The sequence below is a fragment of the Amphiura filiformis genome, chromosome 20 (genome assembly GCF_039555335.1).
Source record: "Amphiura filiformis chromosome 20, Afil_fr2py, whole genome shotgun sequence".
NCBI lineage: Eukaryota > Metazoa > Echinodermata > Ophiuroidea > Amphilepidida > Amphiuridae > Amphiura > Amphiura filiformis.
In genome coordinates, this window is record NC_092647.1 from 37,641,175 (window position 1) to 37,668,041 (window position 26,867).

Consider the following 26,867-nt stretch of genomic DNA (forward strand, 5'->3'; position numbering starts at 1 on the left):
GGCTTGTGTGCGACATTTCCGAAAATAGTGGTTCATTGTGTAAATATTTAGTAAAAAATCTATGTATGAGGTATATAAAACAAATATTGACTGCCCTTTAGTAAACCATTGTTCCTTGTGATCTCAAAACCGTACTCTTTCCTCTCAGCTTCACTTCGCGAAAGCTGAGGAAAAGTAGTCCAGTTTTGAGATCACCCAGATCAATAGTTTTGACCATTCATGTCTTGGATACTGGACAGTCAATATTTGTATACTATACTTTTTACCTCTACATGTAGTTTGGGTGATGTCACTGTGGTTTTATGTTACATAGCCTTTAAAAAAAAGGGCTGACCATTCTTGAAATCGCAGTATAAATTATGACAGTGTAAAGGCAGCATAATCGTAACACTCTCTCACATATATAGAGAAGCATTTTGACGTCACTAGTAATTTTGAGGTGAAAAGCAGTATAGAGTATTGCTGGACAGCAGCTGACCCTTCCTCATTTATAATGTTTGGTGTACCCCCTCCCCATCAGATGTAACTACAGTCTGCCTCGTCTCAAGTTGAGAGTAATGCCAATTTTGCAAAATCATGCGTGCTAACCTAATCTCACGGATCGTGTACACACGAGTAGAAGGGCGATTTGTCCGTATGCTGTTTGCTACACCCACACCCACTTAATTGCACTGATTCAAATCTGCCACTGCGAAATCCAACATGGCATTACTCTCAACTTGAGACCAGAAACACTATCTACATGTATTATATATATAAAAAAAAAAAAAAAAAAAAAAATAAAAAATCTTAATGTATTATATATATATATAGCTAGCCTACACCTCTATTCTCTTGTGTCTTCTCGGATGCTAAACTTGTTGAAAGTGACTCCTTTGCCAGATTAACAGCAGTATTGTCTAAGGAGCTACAATCCAGGAAAAAAAGGTTGGCACACTTTGCCTGTCTTGGTATATCTCTTCCCCCGCTCCCCCAATTCAATGTTGGACCAAGCCATGTTGTCAACAGGTCCGTGAGACCCTCCAACATTGAAAGATGGGGAGTGGGGAAGGGTGAGATATAGGGGGAGTCTGTACTTTACATATACATGTATTGCATGCATGTTTCACTCGCCTCTCCAATTTTGATAGGGCACGCATTTCCATTGTTAAATGCAAGTGTGCCAACTATTTTTTTCCTGGATTGTAGCTTGAAAACAAACAAACACAAACAAACCTCCTCTGGTCCATTCTATTTCTACTGACGTCGTTGACACAGCACATTCTAACAAATACAAAGATCCTGCCATGATTGTGGCATTCTGAGGGCCGGCCACGATCAGCGGTGGCGATGGAGGTAGTGGCTGGGATGGCACACTGGCCAAGGTAGTGATGTTAAGCTGAAAACTATCGCTGGTTTCATTCCCCTGAAGGTTGTGGGCGCTACACGTGTATTTTCCTGCATCTGTTAATGTGACATTGATGATCTGGAGCACACCTGATTGTAGGGCAGTCATTCTGAAACAAAGACAAAGATAATATAATCAATAACTTCCAACTTGATATTATTCGCCAGCAAAGTGTTACATGTAATCCGATTATCACTATGTCAAATGGATCATGCTTTTGAGGTCTGTACCATGATCGAAATTATCGCAACACATGGTCTAAGTCTATGGCATGTATATACTACCAATTTCAAAAAGGTGCATGATTCATTTGCCAAGGAGTTATGTAACCACTTTGCTGGCGAATAGCCACAACTTCTGCAATGTGATGTATGCATTATCATGGACTGAAAAATGGGTGATGGACATGTGCGGCCACATTGACTCCCTTTTATCAACACTATCTCACCTAATGACCTTGTTTTTGTGTTTTTTACTGCTGTCACCAATGACCCCCTTTTTAAATAGTCCTTTAAAACAGCCTCCAAAATACAAACAAGTCTGACAGTACCCTCACCAACCACTGGTCCACACCGTCACACCCACAACCTTACCTTTGACTGTCAACATTCTCCACTGCTATGTCATCTTTGAACCATGTCACTGTGGCATTAGGGTGAGGCTCCAAATCACAAACAAGTCTGACAGTACCCTCACCAACCACTGGTCCACACCGTCACACCCATAACCTTACCTTTGATTGTCAACATTCTCTACTGCTATGTCATCTTTGAACCATGTCACTGTGGCATTAGGGTGAGCCTCCAAATCACAAACAAGTCTGACAGTACCCTCGCCAACCACTGGTCCACACCGTCACACCCATAACCTTACCTTTGACTGTCAACATTTTCTACTGCTATATGTCATCTTTGAACCATGTCACTATGGCATTAGGGTGAACTTCCCCTTTATCACAAATGAGTCTGACAGTACCCTCCCTACCCACTGTCCAAACCAAACCCGTCACATCCACAACCTTACCTTTGACTGTCAACATTTTCTACTGCTATGTCATCTTTGAACCATGTCACTATGGCATCGGGGTGAGCCTCCAAATCACAAACTAGTCTGACTGTACCATTAACATCAGCAACCACTGGTTCACTATTTGTAAGTCTCACTTCTGGTCTTGTAAGTTCTGCACACACAAAAAAAAAGAGAAAGACATACACACATCAGCATATTTGTTGCAGCAATTATTGGGTGTTATGAATGTGAAATTGGGAAAATTGGAAGAATTTTAATTAATTGTTAAAACAAATTGAAAATTGAGAGATTCTGCAAGAGTGTTATGATATTGCACCCTGGCATTCACAATTACTGATTTACTGACTGACTGACTTACTGACTAACTATTCCGCTACAACATTAATGTATGTCATATTTTTATTTATTTTATTTATTTATTGGAACATACACTTTTGTAACAGTGGCACACGCCTAACCAGCGGTGCGTTCAAAAACAATATCAAACATAATTATATACAAAAAATGATTTAAAACAATACTGATCATGTGAAACAGAGAGGATCTCTGCTATCACTCTCATGACTCAATAATAGTTTCATTGTCAATTCTGCATAGTGACAAATAAGAAATGCAAATATAATTATTAAGAAAAGAATGGGATACATGTAAAATGTGAAAAGTTCTACTCCCCCCCCCCAAATCATTCATTGTGCACAATTTCTCAGGAGGGAACATCCCCCTCAGACACCCCTTACGTATGGATAGGGGTTATTTAGGGTTAGGGTTAGGGTTATGACTAAGTTTATTCATTGATGTGTTTGTATTTGGAAATAAAGTATTCAATTTTAGCATGACAAAGCTTTACAATAAAGTCAACGTCAAACTTGAGGTTTTAACATCTGATTATTTAAATACATTGCACCAGAAATGCTAGCTATTCCAGCAAGATGAAGAAAAGCCAGACATGGGAAATCTAACACCAAGAATGTTGGGGTAAGCTCTGGTGTAAACAATGTTGATTTCCATTTGCCATTGACACAACTGTTGATTCAGGACTACACCACCAGTGAGTATTTGTAATTTAAAATGTGCTCAGTGTTTTTTAAATCATGGTAGAAAGTATTTCTATATGTTTTATCTACAACCCACACCTACTACTTACATGTACTATTGACAACTTGAAAGCACACAACCATTTGGGTTAATTATTTTATAAATGCAGTCAGTGTTGTTACCAGTGGGGACACCAGGATATTTTTCCCATGGGGTGTTGGGGGTGAAATGAATTTCAGGGAGGGCAAAATCAACTTATTTGCGCAAAATTGCCGCAAAAAGTGGACATTATTACCTTCTTGGCATTTCGAGATCTGTCCATTTAAGACCTAAAAGGTTACTGAGTAAGGAAGTAAGGAAGGGAGAAAGACTATTCATTTTTGTAGGCTGAGACCATTTCATGGTTCAGTAAAAATCTAGTCTATACCTCATGGTAAGCAATGTACTCCAACCACTGGATCAAGAATGATTCCCTAACCCTAACCATTCCCTAACCCTAACCTTAACCCTAACCCTAAATCTAACCCTAACCCTAAATTCTTGATCCGGTGGTTTGAAGGCATCTCTTACCATATTTCCCACAAAATGCATCTACATCATGTATATTTGGTCTTTTCAGTTCCTTATATATCTTGGGGGCAGCGGTACAAAATAGTTCCGGAAATAAGTAGCTCTAGGTTCTTCTTTTTTTGGGTTTTTTTTATGTCCAAATATGATATCAACACGTAAATCTCTGATGTTAACATCCTACAGAAACAGCAGGTCACACTGCTAACCTGTCAATTAATTATATACCCTTCAATGCGCTTATTGTTCATAGCTGCGGATCCGGCCGACATTCACCTACGGCTATATGATTGAAGTTCAAAGCTAACAACATGAAGTTCAAAGCTAACAACCTATGTTAGGACTGATTGTTGGGAAATTCTTCTGCTGAACTCTCATTGGTGGTGTGATACAAGAGTTAAAGTTTGAGAAATTAGATCCCAGCTGGCAGGGTATTTGCATAAAGAGTGAGTTCTCTCAAAAAATAGCATGTCTGGTAAACACCGTTGGTGTATTTAAATGGGTTTGTGTAAAGATAGCACCTACACCAAGTAGACCTACTTCTCATGATAGAGTTCACTATATAATTTTTGCAGCAAGTATGATTTGGGGTTCAATGGCCATTCTATGTACAATTCTTGTTTAGTCTAGTACATACACTCAGTACAGCTTGAACTACAAGGTGTTCAGATAAAAGTGCGCCACAGTAAAAGAAAAACTGTTAGTCACTTGAGCGTCATATATTAGCTATACCGTAATATTGCCAAATTGGCTATTGAACCTTAAGGTCCGTATGCACAAAACAAGTTAGACCAGGTCTAACATAAGACCTGGTCTAACCATGGAGGTTAGAATTAGGGAGGGATCCTTTTGTCTTTGCTTTTCCTTTACTCCTAGCAAAGTTCAAAAGTTGAAAGGCAGCCTTCTAATATTAAGCTAAATGTATCTGCCCTTAACAGGATCTATAATAATATAGAATGAGGTATGTAAATACCAAAAAGTTCCTCCTCCATAATTCTTATAAACCTCAATGGTTAGACCAGGTCTAAAGTTAGACCTGACGTGACTTGTTTTGGGCATACAGACCTTAGTATTCACACCAACCAGCATGTGTGCCAGTGGCCATTAACTTGTCATCAGATGGATTCACTTTAAACCATAGACCATTGACACATAATTATAGGTGTGTTCAGACGGTAGCCTACTTTCTAATGTAACTTACAAGCGAGCCAGCAATTAAATTATGCTACAAGCGAGCCCGGACTTACTTGTAAGCCAACTCAAAAGTAAGATTGACCTTCACTGGTAAATTATGCCATGATTATGCACAATCAGAATAGGATTGGCTCATCAAGGTCATGCTTACATGCAAGTTTACATGCAAGTCTTGTTCACACTGGCCTTACATTCGAATGTAGCTCGCTACATATAAGATATCTTACATGTAAAATCGTCACTTCTAACTTGCATGTAGCTACATGCGAGTGCATTTAGACGGACACTACATGCAAGTTTACATTCGAATGTAAAGCGACTTTACAAGCGATCGTGTGAACAAGCCTAGTGTCTATGTTAAAAAAGTATTCGCTAAGACAACTGTGTACTGCAAAACGAATGCATACGGCAACCAGGCCCGTACGCAGGATTTTGTTTGGGGGTGCTGATTTTGAAAAAGTGGACTTTTTTCCCAAGGGGGGGCAATTTCGTGAAAAGTGGACTTTTTTCCCAAAATTGTGACCATTTTTGACCAAAAAAGCATAAAAAACCTCATTTTTTTTCCTCGCTACGCTCGCAATTTGTGATATTTTGGGACTTTCTGTATACTTTTGCAAATTTGGGGGGTGATGCAACCCCCCCACCCCCACCCCCCCTGTTTACGGGCCTGACAGCAACTTTGAGACATTGTTCTTTGGCCTAACAGGAACATGTATTAACAAAAGGTAGCATTTGCACTTATTTAACACAATACGAGGACCAAATCAAAATATTTCTCTTTTTTAGACGCTCTTTAGCAGCAATACCTAGGGCCTATCAATGTATTAATGTGTATTTCCTGGATTGGGGCCAGAACACCCAAAACCAGACAAGGTAGTACGCTTCTTGTCTGCTCTTTAAAGGTATGTAAATGCATTTTACAAAATCTAGTAGTAACAGGAACGGAAGAGCACGATAAACTTACATGATGAGGGGAACAAGACTTAGTAAAACCAACAAAGAAAGGATCAGTGGGGGAAATAAAAGTGCATCATAGTGACCAGAAACAAAGTGCACATTCTGATAAAGCTGTGAAGCTTGGCCTGCTTGGTAGCTAGGGGTGTTATACATTTGGAGTTTGGAGGCCAAAATATGCAATTTGTAACTTTTTTTGAGGATATGGAGAGTCCCTGTATCTAGAACCATGCATGTGCTGGGATAACTTGTGGTTGAATTTAACTCGGTGGATGTGATTTCCATTGATCCCTTTGTTTGTACAAGTATAAATTAAGTATAAATTAAATGTAGACCTATTTAACACACATTTTTCAATTTAGCTTATAGTATGTCATTGGTGGTATTCGTGGTAACAACATTTCCAACCCAGTTAGTTGTGCATGTGCTACACACAAAAAATTACTAGCATTCCAAGTACTTGTCAATGTAAAATTATGAAACATGAATTTCATCCATGGTGTTGTCTTTTTAAAGACATTTCTTGTTTAATTTGAAAAAAGAGGCTTTCCTACTATTATTCTAGCATTCCCCAAATAATACCAGTTTGACCCAACTTGTCCCAACAAACAATTTGGAACAATCATGCCCGATTCAGAACTATATATTTTCTTGAAAACTGGACAGACCGATCCTAACCTCAGCTAGCCTCATCCCAATCTGTTCTAGCCTTTCCCGATCCGATCCGATCAATGTTAATTGAAATGTAGCAGTCAAAACTCCTTTTTTCTGTCAAACTTCAAAGGGGGTTTCTCCTATTAATAGAAATTTGGCAGCAAAATGGAAAACAAGAGTGGACCAAAAATGCAATTAAAACAAATCAGTGCAATTTGCTTTGCCTTGTTTTTTAAAATCCCATACCGCTTAGAATTTTTTTCCTTTTGTGACAAACCTTTTTTACCTTATAATTAAGTCTTCTCAATATCATATTAAACTTGATCCCCTTGTTGTGCTGTATTATGTTGAATACTATGGCAAAACCCGATATCTTTGAGATCAAATTTCTTGTGGGTTGCTACATGTAGATCTATATTAATGAGAATTAGAGCTACTTTCCCCCTGCATCACTGTATAATCCATATGTGATGTGACACTACGGTAATATTGATTTTGAATTATTGGTGAAAACGGCCCTTTATTTTATAAGAAGGGTAGTCAAAATAATTAAGTCTTATTATTTTGCTATACATGTAATAAAAGTGTTGGTTATTCTATTTCCATTATCTTTTTCTTTTAAATTTTTGTGATTCTGTAATAAATGTACCGTATTCATTCCAATAAGCGCCCAGGCGCTAGTAACAAAGTCATTTTGTTTTCGTTTCGTTTACTTAATTTTTTCGTAAGGGGCATTTATTAGAGACAAATTTACGTATGTTATAAAAGGGTCCAGAGATGTTCTAATAGCTTTTCTGATGCAGAAAATGTATTGCAAGTTTACGCAGGACTTGTAGTCCTGTAGCTATTTCACTGTAGCGACATCTATCTGTCACTTCAACATTAATGGTACCCTTTAGCAAATTGAAAATACCCTGGGTGGGCGGGCGCTTATTGGGGCATAGGCGCTTATTGGAACGAATACGGTACATATAAATACACCTATATCTCCACATCTGTTGTCACAATGTGAAGATTATACAGTAAATTATAGCAGGCCAAGGTGAAGCTATCTGATATTGGCCCTGGTATTCATGCATTGTATCAGGGGGAGGGACATCATGGTTTTTATTCTCAATTTAGGAATATGACATTTCGGCCAATATGTCCAAAAGAATAGAAATATCATCTCAAAGTCTGGGTTCATCCTTAGCTGCAGAATCAGTGGCGGCACCAAAAATGGTTTTTGTGGCAGGCATGAGAATGTGTGGGGTTTTTTTAAACTGCCTGCAAAAGCATGTGAATTTGGCCTTAAAAGGCCCAAAACAGGCCGAAAAATAAATTTAAAAAGCGTATATTTGGACAACAAAACTGCCTGAATTAAAGCCTCAAAATTCTCATGCCTGAGTGGGAATTGAGGGAATTTCAGGGGGGGCAAAAATCAACAAATTTTGTGCAAAATTGCTGCAAAAAGTGGAACTTGGGTTTTTATTGAGGGGGCAACTGGGAGCAAGAGTTATGACTGGGAACACCCCCCCCCCCCTCCTGTGGCGCTGCCACTGTGCAAAATAGCAATTGCCTATTCATGACAATTTCAAACAAAAAAAGGTTGCCACAAAAATAACTTTTTTAGAGTATGTACATGCACTCAAGAGGCAGGTGCAAATGAAGATACCTTACAAATGAGATCAATGTAACCTTGCCCCATCATCTTTATCATGTACTTGTACACAATGTAGTCTTCAACATTCCACGCATCTCACAAATATCATTATTTTATTTCTCTCCAGAAATGGCATGTGTGTGTGTCAAGAACCTTTTCCCAGTACTTGGCATAATGATATTATTTGTTATTATGATGTCGTATACCTATCTGGCCGGTAGATTATAATTTCATTTGTTTTAATTTATTAACATTTTAGCTGTATCACCTGCATCCTACACAGAGAAAAGGTTTACACAAACACACAGCAAACACACTATTCAGGCTTTTCTAGCTAGGATGCGATTGTGAGAGGAGCTGCGCAGCAAATGTGGGTCATCTAAATATAGATGTCAAAATGCACTTCAAAGAAATTATAATAGTTCAATCAATAGTATTCATTATACTAGCCACACAAGACAATGCCTTTATTTATTCATTAAATCAACTCAAGAACTTGAAATATAAGAAATAGTTCCAATATACTCCAATGGTAATCAATTTGTATCGATTCACTTCTTTAAACAGGCACACCTGTTTAAAGCTCATTATTGTCATATCAAGCTTTCTGCATACAGCCAAATAAGATTTTTGATCTTAGTGGAACCCTAGAGGGCAGTGCATGTATACACCTGTTTTCCCAATCAGTCACCAATCAATCGATATTGGGTCCAGCATTTCGAGTCATCCAGGCTCATTATGGATATACCTCGGCAGCGCGCATATTGTCCATTTTGTCTGTCGCTCTGCGTCGTCTGTGACCTAACGGGTATTTTCTGAACTGTAGAAATTGTGAAAAAAATTAAATGCAAACCAGGCAACAGGCTACTGCAGGGATAAAAGGTTATCACCCTTTATAAAAAAAATATTATTATTTTTCCTTTTGATGAAATACCTTGCTTTCTTAGACAATTTCATCATCCAATTTCAGAAATGGAAAAAAAACAATATTAATTAATAACTACATTTTTTTTTCTTTTATGGCAAATTTCCAAAATTCCATAAATTTCTGGAGGACAGGCATCAGAGAATTCACAACACATATGTATCGAAATGTGCGCTTGGAAAAGATGATTCCATGAATAATGATGTCCACTTTCTCGGTCATTGTTCTCAAATAGGAACAAGTTGACTCGCTTACAGCTTTGTATCACAGCTAAATTATGAAAATCCATATTATCATCATCATCATGAGTGACGCAAGCAAATCAAAAACTATCCATTAGCAAGTGCGGTTTAATGGCAAAGAACTTTAAATGATTGATACTGACCAGTACAACCCTTTTAAGCTTTATAACATTTTCCAAGAAACTGAATAAAAGCCATTAGTTTTTTTAACCAATTGGTGAAATGCACATGAAACCGTGTGAATAATGTTACATTTTTGACTGGCAAAAATGGGTCAAACTGTGGAAATACTTGCCTTTTTTTATCTGTTTTTTCTTTCCAAAGTATGGGGTGAATGCCTCTCAATTTCCCCTGGGACATAAAGGGGATATTTTCTTGTAACATTTATTTTCACATCCAAAGCTGCTACTGTGGAAATAACAATGTAGGAATATAATCATATACTTAAACAGTAACCCGGCCTTTGTGAAGCAGCCCTCCCTACTTATCCTCAAATTCAGTCAGGATCGTACAGGGGGAGGGGGTGTGCAGGGGTGCATCAGTATGGTACGATTGGTACCCCAAATATCCACAAAGGTCTACCTGTTGATATTTTTCCCAATAAAAAGGTTCAAAGGTGGGAGAAAAATTGACTAACTGTCCACTTTTTGATGACAAGGTGTTAAATTTTTTTCAAAAAAGGCAAATTATAGGAGCTCAGGTCCACTTCTATTTTATCTTCTGTGCAAAGTGCTTTCCATTAAAAAAAAGATCCACTTTTTGGAAGTCCAAAACAATAAAACCTGCATTCAGGCCTGAATTTACATGTAGTGCCAGAATGCAGGCCACATAATGAGTCTCACTCTCACTCAAATTTAATGCTCTGCATGCTAGCCATGCGCTTCAACAGAAAAAGTTCAAGTTTTGAAATATTTTCTTAAAGTATCAAGAGCTATCTTGAGAACTACTGAACCAATACTAGGCTTGTTTATACTCATTTGAATGCATTTTTCATGCTGATTCCAAATATGGTCATCAAAATTTCCATTTCTGAATTTTTGAAAAAATCTTGAAACTTGTCATTTGCAGTCGACACCGTGTGAAGAGTTAATATGCCTTGAGATTCATTCAGTAGAAACGTTTATGACATTTAAAATGTTGATTTTTGTTCCATATGTGTGGTTGAATGACACATGGGCTCCTTATCACTGTTTTACCATCAGTTATCGGTCAAATCAGGGATTGCCCCAGTTGCATACAAAAGAAAATTGACTTGAATCTAGGTTTATATTTCAATGCATATAGTGCATACAGATTGTGAAGAGTCTTCCCATTTGAATTGAAACCAAGAATATACATAGGATTAAGCATCCTGCACAAGAACAAATAAACATAATGGGAAATAATTGCTTGGTGCAATAGATAACCAAATAAAATAGGAATCCAATGTGTTACAATCCCGGGGTTACAATTTAACAAGACAACAAATTAACAAGTGTTGGAACCAGCCCTCGAATTAACCCACGGCAACGACGGCATATTGCCGTGGGTGCCCACCCCAATTGCCGCAATGCCCTCAAAATATGTCCTTTACCGACGGCAGTCACTTGCCGTGCCCCTAAATGAAGTTGCCGTGGGTGCCCTAGCCGGCCAGCCCTGCCCCTTCATTATAAAATCATTAACAAGTACTGGTTAAATCCCAGCAAAATTGTGGAAAATTAAATCGAAAATCTTGAACACGATCGCTATTTTGAGCATTGTAACCCAGCTATCAATCACAGTATACACAATAGTTTGTTGTGAATTAATATTCATTACCCCTACGTAAGCTTACATATTCAGCCAATCACATCGGCTTATACATTATCTGGTTACTAGAAATCTGATTTCATTTTCTCGATTGGTCAGAGAAATACCTTCAACGTACTATCGACCAATCAGAAACGCTGTTAGTAACTATAGCGTCCTTGACCTCGTGTCGTGAACAAAATCTGAGCGCTGGGCAAATCAATTGTTCTCTCGATTATCAAACATTGACTTCCCATTGCAAACCGATGGCGATACCCTTCCGTATCGTCTTATCTTGTACATGTGAGCCCATCTCTAGATATGTTTTGCACGTAAATAGTTTTTATCCCGGCGAATTTGATCAATATTATTACCAAAGTTACAGCTGTTTCATCGCTACATTTCGAGTCAGTTTTGCAGCTCAGAACTAGGGATCGCAAAATTTAAGTAAATTAAACTGTATTATAAAGCAGGTTTTTAAGCAATCAGGTTAGTTTTAGTGTAAAGTTGAGAGTCGAATTTTACTTTGGTGTCGAATTCAGCTGACGGTAATGCATCTATTCGCTTTTGAAAAATTGCCTTGGTGCCCTTCTCAAATTTTCAACAGTTGCCTTGATGCCCTTTTGAAATATTACAAATTGCCGTGCTGCCTTGTCTTTTCAGTGAAAATCCACAGCAATTATCAACTTGCCCTAAAAAAGTTGCCGTGCCCCTTCAGATCCTTAATTCGAGGGCTGGTTGGAACACAACCCAACTGAATTTTTCCCCCTAGTTGAACGCCTGTCCAGAGACTACAAGCTTCCACAGATGCAGGCAGTATAGACAAATCCAATTTCACACATTCCTACACTTCAATGTCAGACATTTAATACTGGGTCCCATCCCATCTGAAATGTGAAATGATGCAGACTTGGCCAGGGGTAGCGCTAGGTTTTCAAACAAGGGGTCAAAAATTTGAAATTTTGTGAAACTATGGATCCAAAACAATAGAAATAAAGGGTTCAAATGACCCCTTAGCATCTCTAAATGATAACTGTGTGTGCCGAAAGCTACAAGAATGCGCCTATGACCCCATGGCGCAAGTTAGTGCTACCCCTGGACTTGGCGGGATTTTAAACTGCATTCCATCACATGTGTTAGATGTAGACAAACGAATGATGAAAACTTACAACGCAATACAATATACAGATTGATTTTTAAGCGGTCTTTATCCACCCAATTGAGTAGTCCCAATACCAGTTTGGTGCGGATGGGACCCAGCAATGGCCGAATGATTCTGACCATCACTTGGCTGGTTGAATCTGTCTGTACAATTCACTGTCGAAGTGACGTAATAATTGGAGCAATGGATGAATACAATTTTTGACTATATTGCCATGCACTAAAACGTTCATGCGATACCTATGCATTGAAGTTGAACCATATCATGCTGATCACTCACACCTGTAACATAAGTATCTTTGCAAAGAGATTGTATTCAATCTATGATTGCAGACATACACAGGTGATGAGTGCAACCTGCTTGTAGTGCAGGGTGATATAGTCAAAATTGTATTCATCCATTGCTATGGTAGTTAATCCGATTTATTATGTCACTTTGACAATCACCCCAAGTCTATATGCGCTTATAATCGCCAAACCCTTGTGGCTACCGGTCGGTGATCGTAAGCTTGGCACGCAAGGGGTCTAAAGTTCGAATCCCGGGGGTACCAAGTGACTTCTTTGTTCATCTTCCCTCCTTTTTCGTTTCTTCTTTAACTTCAGATAGCAAAAAAAAAGTGTTCAGTGTTGTGGTTAAAGACCAAAGTTTTCCCAGTTTACCTTGCAGCCTTCATGGTAAATCCACTTAAGGATCAGCAGCTTGAATTTACTTCTCTGCTTTTTTTAAAAGCCCGATTTCTGACAAATTCCTAGTTTTCTAGTTTATGCTAAATGAAAATGATAAAATAATAAATATAAATGGTCAAGAAGATCCTCTGCATTTTGAATTGGAATGAGGTTTTGATGAAGACAGCTGCACTTGCTCCTCAATCGTATTGAAGCAAAACTGATCATTTTAAAAAATGCAAGCAAGTCATCAGCTGTTTTCTTTTATTGGACCAGTGAACAAGCAATGTAACAATGCATTGGCAAAGTAATTGTTTCAGATTTTCAATTCTCAAGTATTTTATATAATCAGTGAATCGTGATCCCAAATAAATCATCTCATTATTCAACAACACAAATGTTTAACTCATGATGACCATTAGCTCCATTCCTATTCATTGTAGTACATGGAGAAACTTTGTAGTCACCTGCTTCGCAGCTGAATAAAATTAAATGAATGAAATGACTTTAGGGGTAGTTGCAACTTTGAACTATGACTTGGTGATCAGTCTATAATACTGAATTTATTAATTTGTTTTAAACAATTCATTGATTTAAGCACTGGTAGCATCCATTACTGCCTGTAGACAGGATGTCTGGAAAGGTGACCTCCACACTGTGGGTGGTCTTACTGTACTTTTGAATGGGACAACAGTAAACGTGGTCAATTTTTTCACCAAAATGTTTGATTTTTTTCCAAGTTTGTAAGAGCATAACAAGACTTTCCGTTGATGGATTTCTTTGCCGTCGGTAAATATTTTTCAAATTAAGTCTTTCATAACATATTAAAAGGGCAAAGACCCCTGCTGTATAATAAACTAGCTAGGTAAGTTTTGAGTATATAAATAACATTTGAATTTAAATGAAAGTAACTTTTATGAAAATTATCAAAAAAATGCCTATTCTTTTGTGTGATTGGTCCATCACCTGTCAATTGGTAGTCTTGTAACATGTCTAATGGCGCTGCCCATGGCCAATCGATGAATTGTTTAATTTGAATTAATCAATTCGATATTATAGACTGGTGATTGCAACTACCATAGAATTCCGTCACAAAGCATATAATATGCCTCTGAATAAAAGACAAAAGCGACGAAAGGGTGCAAGACACCCTCCACAAAAACCAGTATTTGAAGTTTGGTATACAGGTGGCTGTATTATTATTATTTTGTAAGAACAATTTATTGTAATGATTTTGTGTAGGGTGTCTGCCTTTAGTCTCTTTAGTCAAAATAACAATGTTTTAGAAGCATATGCTTGGAGATGGAGTTCTACAGTATTTTTTGTGTTCCCAAAAAAGCATAATTGGGGATTTGGCTAAATTTACACTTGTTGTTGCAAATTGTTTTGTATCTGTGAACATTTGAAAGCAGAATTTAATAGTATTTTGTGCTTTGGGTGTTTATATAATATGCTACTTGTACTGCATTTCTGCATCATCCATTCTTTTGACCACACCTACATGTACTTTATTTGTGCATTTTTGGCACTTTATTTAGAGTTTTCATTTGACCTCCAAATAGTCTTAATAGTCCCAACCTTTTAGTGCTGACTAGTCAACTAAAATTCCAACATCATAATTGTAAATTTTTATGACCATCAGCATGGAATACACATTAAAATGAGTGCAAACCAGCCTTTTCGCCAGCCCACAGGGCTGGTATCTATTTCTGAGATGGGATTTGTGTACACTAAAGATTAGCTAAGATTATAGCCTTCTTCTATTGGTATGAATTATTTTTTTTACTTCTTGTGGTGGAAATGTTTTTGATGTCTGCTAATATGATTTGCAAGGAAAAGAAAGTATGTTTTGCAGTTTCAACTAACTAAAACGATTGAGTATTGCCAAAGTAATCTTTGAATTAATTATGACTTAAAAAGTTATCATAGGTTAGGCCTACACATATAAACATAAACTTGTTCAGCAATCAGCATATCAAAAAAATGACATGGTCAACAATAATAGTAGGGAATGATCACTGGAACGAGGTCATATCAGTGGACTACTGAGCATAGCATGATGTTTGGTTGCCTGTGAGTGCATAATTGATATGTTGATAACAGATCTAATAATGTTGTAGAATCAAAATCTTCATTATATGGACCACATTGAAGTCAAAGTAATTATCTATCCTATCCTGTATCGTTTTATGGATAAAATTGACTCAAAATGTTATTGATGATATTATTGCTATCTTTACCATCAGTTGTGTCTTTTCAACGGGAAAAATCCGATGGAAAATAAAGTTTTTAGGGGCTAGCTATAATATTGAACAATATATCCCATATTTTGACATGCACTTATAGAAAATAAATAAATTATTGTCTTACTTTATAAATTATAAATACTGTAAAATGACACATAACTAAAGTGAGGCCACTTTCTATCTTTTTTATTTGATTCATAAAATTACATTCAACAAAATGATTGAAGACTGAGAAAACACACAATGCAGACTATTACAGAATGGAGAAGGTAAGATGCCATGTCCATAGCTTTGCAGGAGTTTTGGACTAACAATCAACACATTCAAAAAATAGTTTAAAAGTGAAGATTGTAGTGAATGATCAGTCCTTTATCATGTGCTTGCCACTATCTACTTTATAGTAAACTATTCATTGCGAAATAATATAAAATCATTTTACAATAAAATGTGCATGTAAGTTGAGTTTACATAGCGAATTAACTAACAACTGCAGTGTATTTCTTGACTTTAATAATAAGCATGGGTAAAAAGCAGTAAAGACAAAAATACAGAACAATTTGGAGTAATGAATTAAAGAGTTGACAGGAGTTATAGGAGTTAATGCTTTTTGCTGTTTCAGTGTGCATGTTCTCACCATTGATGGTTTGGTGAACTGTCATGTAACATGGATGTAAGTGTGATCCTAAAAAATGCCTTTCACGGTGACCCAAACTATTTACAAGACCTCTTCTGCATTGAGGCTGGCCTTCCCTTTTAAAGGGAATTTTTATTATGTTAAGCCCATAGCACGCATAGTACAGCTGAGGACGTACAACCCTAGTTTATTGAACAGAAATACGTATGGGGTTTCCCCTTCGTAGAGCAAACACAATTAATATCATAAATATGCACACACCTAGCCCGAGAGGCCAGACGATGTAATAATACCATAGGATGTGCCACACGTGTGACACATAATTATGCATATTTGGTGTTTTTTATACTAATATTGTTGGATTCAAGATTTCAAGATTTGAAAGAGAAAGAGCATTTGTTGCATAAAAATAACGAAAAAACTACATACACACAATTATTTTTTTTTTTGCGTGAACGTGTCCCGCTAAATTATGAGATCAGAAAGTTACATCACATGTCAATTACCCACCCACAGGTCATTGTGTCCAAGTCCCCATGAAATCCATCATAGCATGTCCGGAAATCAATGAAAGAAGCATTGTCAACATTTTTTGTCAAGAGTTACACTCTCTGCACACACAGCATAATGTATATCACAGAGAACATACACAACAACATCAGTGCTAATTTTGTAGCACCCTTTTCAAACTTTTGGCATTGGGCGGAGACAATTGTTTATAATGCAGCACTTAATTGTCAAGGTTTTCAGTGTAGGCCTACATGTATACCGTATTTCGTCAAATAGTCGCCCCCCCCCCCCACCGCCTCAAATAAACACCCCACCACTTTTTTCAACAAAGATGTTTCAAAAATGCCAATATTTCCATGCCATCTTGTGTAGTAAGCTTACCAAGTTCCTCACATGGTCGATAATAGCGTCAATAATTGGCTAAAATCTGGATTGGAAACCTGGAAGAGAGCCAGAAGTCAGTGTTTCTAGTTCATATTTCGTCATTTTAGCATTTTTATTGTTCTAAAATTGACCTTGAATAAACGCCCCCCCCCCTTGGGAAAATGTAACGCCCCGGGGGCGTTTATTTGACGAAATACTGTAATTTGGTGCAAGTAAGATGATATTGCAATAGAACCACAAAGTATTTTCCCTTTGCAATTCTAATAAACTGATATTAAAATATCAATATTTGGTCAACATTTGCAAAAGAAAGGTGGATTTAGGGGAAAACCCCCTTATTTTTCTTGCTTGTCATTTACATTTAATTTACATTTAAATTTAGCCATAAAATCTGAACATTAACCCTAGTCTCTAGTAGTCGATTTTTGATAAAAAAATATGTTATTTAATTATCATGAACGCATTCAGTTGAACTCTAAATTATACTGATGTTTATTACAATTAAAGTATTCGATAGCAAATGGTCATTAAATTAGAGAATAAATGATAGGATTTTGTCTTTTGCCTATCCAATATCGTGTCATAATGGATGGGCTGGCCAATATTTTACTACGATAAAAATATTGGCCAGCCCATCCATTATGATTTCTGATATTGATAGGCAAAAGACAAAATCCTATCTTTTATTCTCATTCTTATTCAGTAATGTAATTTTTGCGAGAAAAACTGCCTTTTTCAGAAAAAATAAAGTTACTTTTGTGAGGACATCCCGTTGTTTTAAATGAACGAAACCATCACAAACATCTAAGCCGCCCGAATCGCGTTCTTTGTTCTCAGACGTGTATTACGCGAACGCATTATCGCTAGCGATCATTGAGGAGCAACAAGCGTGCCGCCGTTGCGTGGCGTGCTAGCGCCCTGACAAATATCACTATCAACTATTGTGAGATATTATACACCAGAAAACCAATCAAATTACGTGAATTCTTTACAAGACGCACTCATTGAATAAGAAAAGTTTATAAATTACAGTAAAAGTAAAGTATAGGCCTACATTATTGAATGCAAAATATCTTCAATACTGAACAATTCTGATTTTGGAATCTACCAGTTTATGGATCGCGATCCCCCCCGAGTAAAAAATCAACTATGTACTTTGGATTTTGAGCGGGACTTTGAACCAGGCAAGGGCCGTAAATGCACCAAGTGAGTAACTTTCCCGCCAACACAAATCGCCGCAAATTCTAGATAGTTGTGCAAGATGCAGTTAATGGTAATGGCATGTGCCCGATTTAAACCATTATGAGGATTTAAACCATAATGAGATCTGGGTTCGAATCCCGGGGTGCCAAATAACTTCTTTTCTTTCCTTTCTGCTGGCCGAAAACCACATTTAGCATTAGGGTAAATGATCCTGAATACATACATTTTACGGTCTTGTTCCGAATAAACGCCCCCATAATTTTGTCAATGAAAAGGTGCCCATAATGCAGAAATGGCCATGCTATATCATGTGAGTAAGCTGATAATAATACTGATAATCCGCTACTTGCAACCCTAGATGCAGATTCTAGCAGCATGAAACCACGGTCATGGCTACCACTCTATCAGAACGCTAATAACAAAAGTAAAATACCAACTGTTTACCAAATACTTTGGTTTACTGAATCTTGATTCAAAGTATCAATTGTTCCAATTAGCCCCGATGTGGGCAAAAGGATAGTACAATGTAACAAATGAAGCATTGCCACTGTTGCAAACTGTTTTTTCTTTCCTTTGTACTCATGCTCCAAATTTGTGATGCAGAAAATTGAAAACGTGAAGTTATGTTAATAATAATAATATTTATTTGAATTACCCAAATACGAACAATAGAATACAAGTAAGCAAATCATAATTCAGGAAGGAAAAGCTAGACTAGTATTGTAAGTCCACAGAATGCTTCCCTTTCTCGTAAAAAGTTTACGAGAATCAAGTTTGAATCACACAAATTTGTTTCTGAGAATCTGTGCCAGAACTTCCCAAGAAGGTTGAAAGTTACAAAAAAAAGAGTTTTTTCTGGACTTCAGCCTTCCCCAATAAATAGATGGGGAGTGAGAGTGAAGCATTACTCTGCAATTGCAGTGCAGCAGAAACTACCCAGTTACGATTAAAAAAGTTGGGGAATAAAGTGCGGTGATGCAAGTTGCTCAGAATAAACCTGTTGAAAGGCGTGAGCCACACCAATACATGTACATTTAAATAAAAAATAAAATAGCGCCTTTTCCCAGATCTTAGAGGACTCAAAGTGCTGTAATTTTGCTGCCACGGTGAATCATCACAATCAGATTGCGTCAACTAGGCTGCAGCCGGTTACAGCGCAAACCTATCCCCACTTAGATTGTAACATCAATCAAATTTCTGTGAAGCTCCGCCAAATTCCACTGGGTGAAGGAAGTTTTTGATAACCAAACAAATAATCACTGATTTTTTGAAAGTATGAGGAAACCGGAGATCTCAGAGAAAACCTGCGAGAGCGAGCATGGAATCAAGTGCACATACAGTCCTTGGGCACAGCTCGGACTTGAACCCAGAACCTTGGTGGTGCAAGAAGAGGGAACTACTGCTGCGCCAACTTGTTCTCCTAGAAGCATTTAAAGCATGTGAGTGTGCTGCTTCTCACTTCTCAAAATGCAAATGTGCCAACTAAAATATTTTTTGATATAGGCTCTAATTCTGGTCCACTGGGTCAAATAAAAAAAGGTTGCCCACTCTTGCCTGCGGTAACTAATTACTGTTCCATTGAATACTCACTTTTCAAAATATAAATGTGCCAACTATTTGATATAGGCCCTAATTCTGGTCCACTGAGTTTAAAAAAAAAAAAAGGTTGCTCACTCTAGATCCTGCCTGCCCTAACTAATTACTGTTCCATTGAATACTATTTGGGAGAAAAACACAACTTGTGCCATGCTCGTTCTATTAGACTGACAATATTTCACAGTGATTTAAAGGTGTGTAACCTGATTGACAGCCTCATCCCCCACTTAACTCCGCCAAACTGCAGATTTTGGTATCAGATGAAAGCTCATATTGTTCTCGTAACCCCAGTGAAATGTTAGACCTGGAATATGTTTTGCTCAGGCAGTATTGACAAATATACATGTATGGTAGTTTGGTGGTACACTAGTGCTGTGATTGAAATGGGTTTTTTTCTTGTCGACATGTTGGGGAAAATTTATCGACATGTCAAATAACATATGCCGACATTAAAGTATGCCCATGACTCGGTCAAGAATGTCAATGAAATTGAATAATTAATCGTATGTAACACAAAAAATACCACAGTAAATGCATATTCTATGCATTATCTTTAATGCATGACATAAGCTGAAGTACAAGCTAGTGAAGCTACTTATAAAACGTAACACATGGTTATTTTTTAAAGATTTGCAATTACCAAGTATCAAAAAAAAAAAGTCGATAAATGTTGTAATCCAAATTTTATGTTGACATCAGCAACTTTTTCTGATGACATATCGACATAATTGGATGTCGATGACATTGACAGCGCTAGTTACCACCCCTTGAAATTGAGTACTGTTCTATCTAGTCCACTCGAATAAGTATGGGTACAATTACCGAATAGGGTGCAACTTGCTAGACTTGAGTCCAGTCCTCCTTTACGGAGTGCAGCTGTAGGGTTAGGGTTTAGGGTTGGGGTAGGGTACAAATGTAGCCTTATAATAAGACTAGTAGAGTTGTACCCTAATCGGCATTCGGCAATCGCTACTAAGTATGTTTGGATGATGGGTCTCAATGCGAGGTAGAAACCACCATTTCATGGAGAAACATTTTCTCGCATTTACGGCCCTTTTACAACCCTAGCTACTTTTACAGCCCTAGCTACTGTGGGCTATTTGTGGGGAGGGGACAAGTTTAAGTGACCGCTTATGGGTTCGAATTTCAACCAGCCTAATCATGAAGCTCCCATGGCTAAGTGGTTAAGGCATAGGTCTCGTAAACCCGAGGTCCTGGGTTCGATTCCCAGGCGAGATCAGATCACTTTTTCTACTTTTCTCCTTTATTATTTGCGACGGCGAACCTTGTGAAAAATTTATTTAAACCACCAATTGTTACAATCTAACTACCTGCCTTTAATTAATTACATAAATTATACAGTATACTGCAATGATCAGGGTACAAACCAATAAAACAAAATGCACATCTGCCTAATTACTAGTGCTTTAAAACACAACACGTCAGTGCATTAGCTTTATTATAGAAAAAAATAGATTACTCACAAAGAGAGATTAAAATTAAATGCTGTTAAAATCACAAATTAAATAAATGGCAATACATTTTACAATTATATAGAGACAACATTCTGTACTTAACATGCTTTTAAAAGTTGAATAAGTTCAATACCTAATTTGTGTAATTTGCGGTTAATTATTATTTAGTAACATTTGGAGCAGATAAAAACAATGCAGGATGATTTTTTTTAATTTGTGTAATTTTTTTTTCAAAAATCTGATTTTTTTTTAATTTAAATCAATTTTTTATATTTTTTTTTATTCCAAGAACCGCTATCTACCCTGTGATATATTCAAAAGCGACCAGTGAAATACTAGACCTATGCGCAATCCTATCAGGTATTTACAAAAATTTAAAACATGTATTTACAAGAAAAAAATTGACAAAAATCATGGGAAAAAAACCTGTTGAATTTTGCACCTTGAAGATAAATTTATAGCAACATTAGATAAAATGTCATCATAGAGGTACATTGTATTGATGTATCCAACAGTTGTAGAAGCATTAGAAATGAAGTAAAACAATCAATTTAAGAAAGAAATTAACTTAGTTTATCAAAAATGGTAAAAAAAACCCAGGATTTTGGTGTGAGAGGGCAAAGCCAAATTTTCGTCCCAATTTGAAAATATTTTGTCTCATTTGCAACATTTCAGGCACTCTGCTCTCCGGGTATTTGCAAGAATATTTGCAAGAATTTCACAAAGCAATATCTTACTAATCGGTCACTTTCAAAATCCGTAGGGCATTCATGCAACATTAATTTGTACAGGAAACAGTAATTAGAACACAGATCTCCAGGAAGACACTTCAAAACACATCACAGCACACACATTTTACTGTTTTAGATCTCATAATCAGAAATTTCACTCTTACTCTTATTTTACTATTAAAATTTGCATGTTTAGAACAGAAAATCAAATGTAATATTCAATGTAAAATTGGTAAAACTGGTAAAATAACAGTCAAGACAATTTTACATTAATTAGGATTTGGAACAAAATATATAATACTTTTTGTACCTTTATGTTGTACAGAGTTAATTGCATGCACTATGCAGCGCACATTTTATTTTAGCAAGGCTTTTATTTTCAATCAAGCCAAAATCACAAAAAATAAAAATTAATAACACAAAGAATGTTCAATAAGGGATTGTACATTGTAAATTGTTGAATCCACAGAAAATCTTATAGCAGCAATACTGGGTCCATGCACATTGCACAAGGCCGATTTACCGAATCCAGTTTTATGAAGTGTGCGTACGCCGTACAAGTCAATTCTCACCAGATTCTGATCACGATTTTATCAACAAAATTGCGATCTTTAGATAACTTTTGAACAAAATAATACTCAGTAGAGTGCGGATGGTTTGGATTGAAAACGACTCTCAATCATTTGATTCCGTTAGCTGATTCAGGCAGCCCGGAAGTAAAAACGGTAACATCATTCTGACGGCATCGTTCCGTGGACGTAGTAAATATGCATGTGTAACAGTGAATGCCGTATAGACAGAGCCTGATAGACAGTAATGTAGACCCACATAGTCTCATATGCGCTGTTTATGAAGCCAACAGCAATTTAATTTAATGCAGAGGACCGTTGCATGAGCTTCCATTTCACAAGGCAGGCACAGGCCACGAGTCGGGGCAAGGGGACCCTATACCCCCCCCGAATATCTTAACAGATTTGCATTGATCTCAATGGGGTCATACAATGTATTTTGACTCCAAATCCATGCATTTCAACGAATCTGTGGAGAAATCTCATCCCTGTTTACTAGGCATAGGATCAGACTTACTGTAAAAGTAATGCCGATGACGGCACAAAGTTTTACATTTTAACAATTCCAATGAAGTTGATTGTGAAAAATACAAAAATAAAACCTACAAACATTTTATTCATGTTTAATTGGGTCTTGACACACTCTTAATCAGTGCAGCAGGGCAATGAGCCAAATGTGTGTGTATATTTAGCCGGATGGGTATCATACTCTACACATTTCTAGGATAATTTTGTTATTAAACATGAAGTCATCAGTTCCCAGTGTTTCAGGCAAGGCAAATTGATGCCCATTCGCCTTTTCGAGATATGGCGTACACATTAGGAGGGCAGTCTTCAATGTGGGTAAAACCTGGCAAATTCAAAAAACTTGACCCATTTCGTGTCCGCCATATCTCGAAAAGGCTAATGGCATACCAGACATGATTTCAAAGGGGGCAAAATCGTAAAGTTACCCCAATGACCTCCTACCAAAATGACTTGATAGGGACAAAATAAAGTGCATCAAGTGAGAGCAGTTTTGCTGTTTTAATGTTGCAATGGGCCAATTATGATCAGGCCCATATGCAGGATTTCATTTGGGGGTGCTGATTTTGGAAAAGTGGACTTTTTTCCAGGGGGGGGGGATTTTGTGAAAAGTGGACTTTCTTTCCAAATTTTGGGCCTTGATTGTCCAAAAAAAGCATTAAAAACCTGAATTTTGGGACTTTTTGCATATTTTTCCAAATTTGAGGGGGGGGAAGGGTGCATCACCCCCTGATTACATGTATGATGTTAATTTTGGTTTAGAACAGGTCTAACACAGACTAAAAGCAAGATGTACATCAGCATTTCAGTCAATTTTGTCCTGGTATCTCAAGCCAGAGGCAGTACATGCAGTATTATAAAGCCACTGACTGAGCTCGAATCAGTATCCAGATCCATTTAAATGTTAGTGCATCATGCCATACACATGTTTGGGGGCACATTATTGTGTTGTACCCATGGATTGGTCCGGGGGATTGATACCGGGGAGTATCACACCTAAAAATTCACATAATCAGTTTTGGCAGGATTAAAAGGTAGGATGATACAATGCACACAGAAAGGTCTTGTTTACGAAAAAGTAATCTCAAATGGTCCTCTTTCTTCTGTAAAAAATAAAAGGAATACTACCCTCCACACTGCTACACCACAAACTCATACCAAACCCTTACACAGGGTACCCAGGGTATCCTCTATAGCAGGCCTTCTCAACTAGTTTATTTGAAGTGCCAACTGGAAAATTTTAGGATCATGAAGTGCCAACATGTTTATTAAGGAGGACTTTTCAAGGGAGCATGTGCGCGACCGAGCGCATAGCGGGTGGGGTCCAGGGACCCGGTCCAAAGATAAAGCCCTGGAAGGGGTCCAGGGGGCAGTGCCCCCAGCTCCTCATGGATTTTAGGGTTTTTAAAGACTCATGATCAGATTGGGTATTTTCACCCCTTTTTTGTTACCATGCACCACTTCGACTGACTCCAAGCGCCACAAGTGGCACACGCACCGCCAGTTGAGAAGGCCTGCTCTATAGTGCCAAATGCCCCAAAAAGTTCAGTTACCAAGGGTCATTCCTATTTTTCCTAAACGCACATAGGTCTAAATTTTGGAATCATGCTGACCCAACAACAATAAACATCTTCCATCCAGGCCTGATGGATTCATCCAGATATATATCTCTGCATTGTGAAAACATACAAACACAGGCATTTACTAGAATCAATTGCACAACATAAAAAGAAACCATAAAACGCACCCCAACTTGGGGCCCCAATGTGAACAAACAAGAAGCTGAATCCAACACTGCTGTCCATGGCAATGATAATGGCAATGGCGTACAAGGTTGGTCAAAAATGCTGCAACTAAAAACAATCTTTGGTTGGTAGCATTTGACTTACTTGGAGTCCTGCCAGTATACGGCTTTGTCAGCGCATAATAGTCACATGCATAGCTGCCCTCTGCTTTGTTAACTTTGCAATTTATACAGGTTGTCAAGTTCGGGAGGTAGGCCTAGTGGATCAAGAGATGCTGCTTCCTGAAGTAATTTTGGTATAATAACGAACAAATTATCTCAATAGCCACTAATATATGTATTTAGGTAAGAGTGTGACAATTGAAAAACCTTATACATGTCGTTGTTGGGCAGGAAAAACCTGCTATGTGTCATTGGCCCTGAACATGTTATGTTTAAAGCAAAACCTCCTATGTAACATGTTGGCAGTTTTGTTTTAAACATGTTTAGGGGCCACAAACACATAGGACGTTTTTCTTTCCCAACGATTTATGTGTGTCTACTTGATACTCCTCCTGTGCAAGATTTTGGAAATGTGTTCCACAGGGAGAGTATGAATTTCATATGGACTGAACACCATAACTAACTATTTTTGAAACGCACCCTCTTGGAATAGTCTGGCGAAACATGGGCTGAGAGTAAACCCGGGGGGGGGGGTACTCAAGTTTGGTTTTGGTAGGGACGTGCGCTGAGATTTTGGAAGTAGACCCATAAATATACCAATTTTGGACCCATTGATATACCAAAAGTCAAAATTTTCTGCCAAATTTACCCAAAATTTTCTTAGTTTTTACAAAAATTTTGGGAAAATTTAGAAAATGTTGGCTAGATTAATGAAAAATTGGGCTGTTTTCCGAGAAAATTTTGGAAAAAGGACCATTCATATACCAAAATAGGCTTTGAAAAAGGGGTCATTGATATACCATAAGGCTGAAAATGCTACCCATGTTTGCGTGCACGTCCCGTATGGTCATTTGTACTGAGTACCCCGGAGTAAACAGACAAACATATTTTGCAAGATGTGCTCTGTTCATTGGGATACATCACTGTCGACCCAAGTTGCGCTAGATAGCAAATCAGTACAGAAAACTGAAATGGGAAAATGCATCAGGGAAGTGAGTTGTTTGCTTTTCATTGCATTTTGTATGTTGTGAAATCGGAATCAAAAATGTAAATTTGAATTGTCATGATTTGAAAAGCATTTGATAAACAGTATAGCAATTCTAACAGATATAAATAGAAATGAATGAAAAGCAGGGTACCTGCAACTAGCAAAATGATATTATTAAACCATGGGTCTGACAAGGATGCAGCAACTGCTTATGTACAACTTTCTAATGCTTCCTACTACAGGCCTATATCATGTGAAACCATACCATCCTACATTGTATAATAGAGAATCAATGTTCAATCTGATTATCAGCTTTGTTTACTGACCACGAAAGGCAAGGCAAGCAAAGTGTCTGAACTATATGCAATTGCAAACCGCAAAACCTCGGCATATGATGTCAATTGGAAACGGTTCAAACATTGAAATCCAGGTTTATAAACATAAACATAAACCTGGGAATCACAACTACTGTAAGAATGGAAATTTTCACGCTACATATGTTTTCACGGTTTTCACGCTCCAAGCTGCTACCACAAAATATAACAATGTGCGAATATATTCCATTTGCGTAAAGGTCAATAAAGGAAATTTAGAATCGCCAATATAAAAACAATTCCAAGGAAAATTGGCAAAGCGCAAAAAAATAACCGCGCAAACAAAACATTTTACATAACTCAAGCTCCACATAGGATGAGATGAAGCTTGAAGTGATATGAATAATATTTATAGCCAGCTATAAACAAGAGCACCAATGGCGCTGTGGCTCTACGCTTTTTTTTGTGGGAAAGCAATTGTTCTTGGAGTCAAATGCTCAACAGGTTGGTAGCTGTATGGAAAGGTTGGGTAGGTCGGTCAATTTTTTTAAACCTTCAGTTTG

The 26,867-nt window shown here is 37.4% G+C and overlaps 1 protein-coding gene across 2 annotated transcripts in view; it reads right to left on the minus strand.

Annotated features, from left to right (window-relative positions):
• The window catches only part of LOC140142803 (protogenin B-like), a 168,056-nt gene that overhangs the window by 68,866 nt on the left and 72,323 nt on the right, over window positions 1-26,867 (minus strand). For both annotated transcript variants that reach the window (XM_072164808.1, XM_072164807.1), the window contains exons 3-4: window positions 2,411-2,567; window positions 1,216-1,496 (exon numbers count right to left, since the gene is read on the minus strand). In XM_072164808.1, coding sequence (XP_072020909.1) covers window positions 1,216-1,496; window positions 2,411-2,567 — 438 coding nt within the window. The remainder of the gene's footprint in view (window positions 1-1,215; window positions 1,497-2,410; window positions 2,568-26,867) is intronic.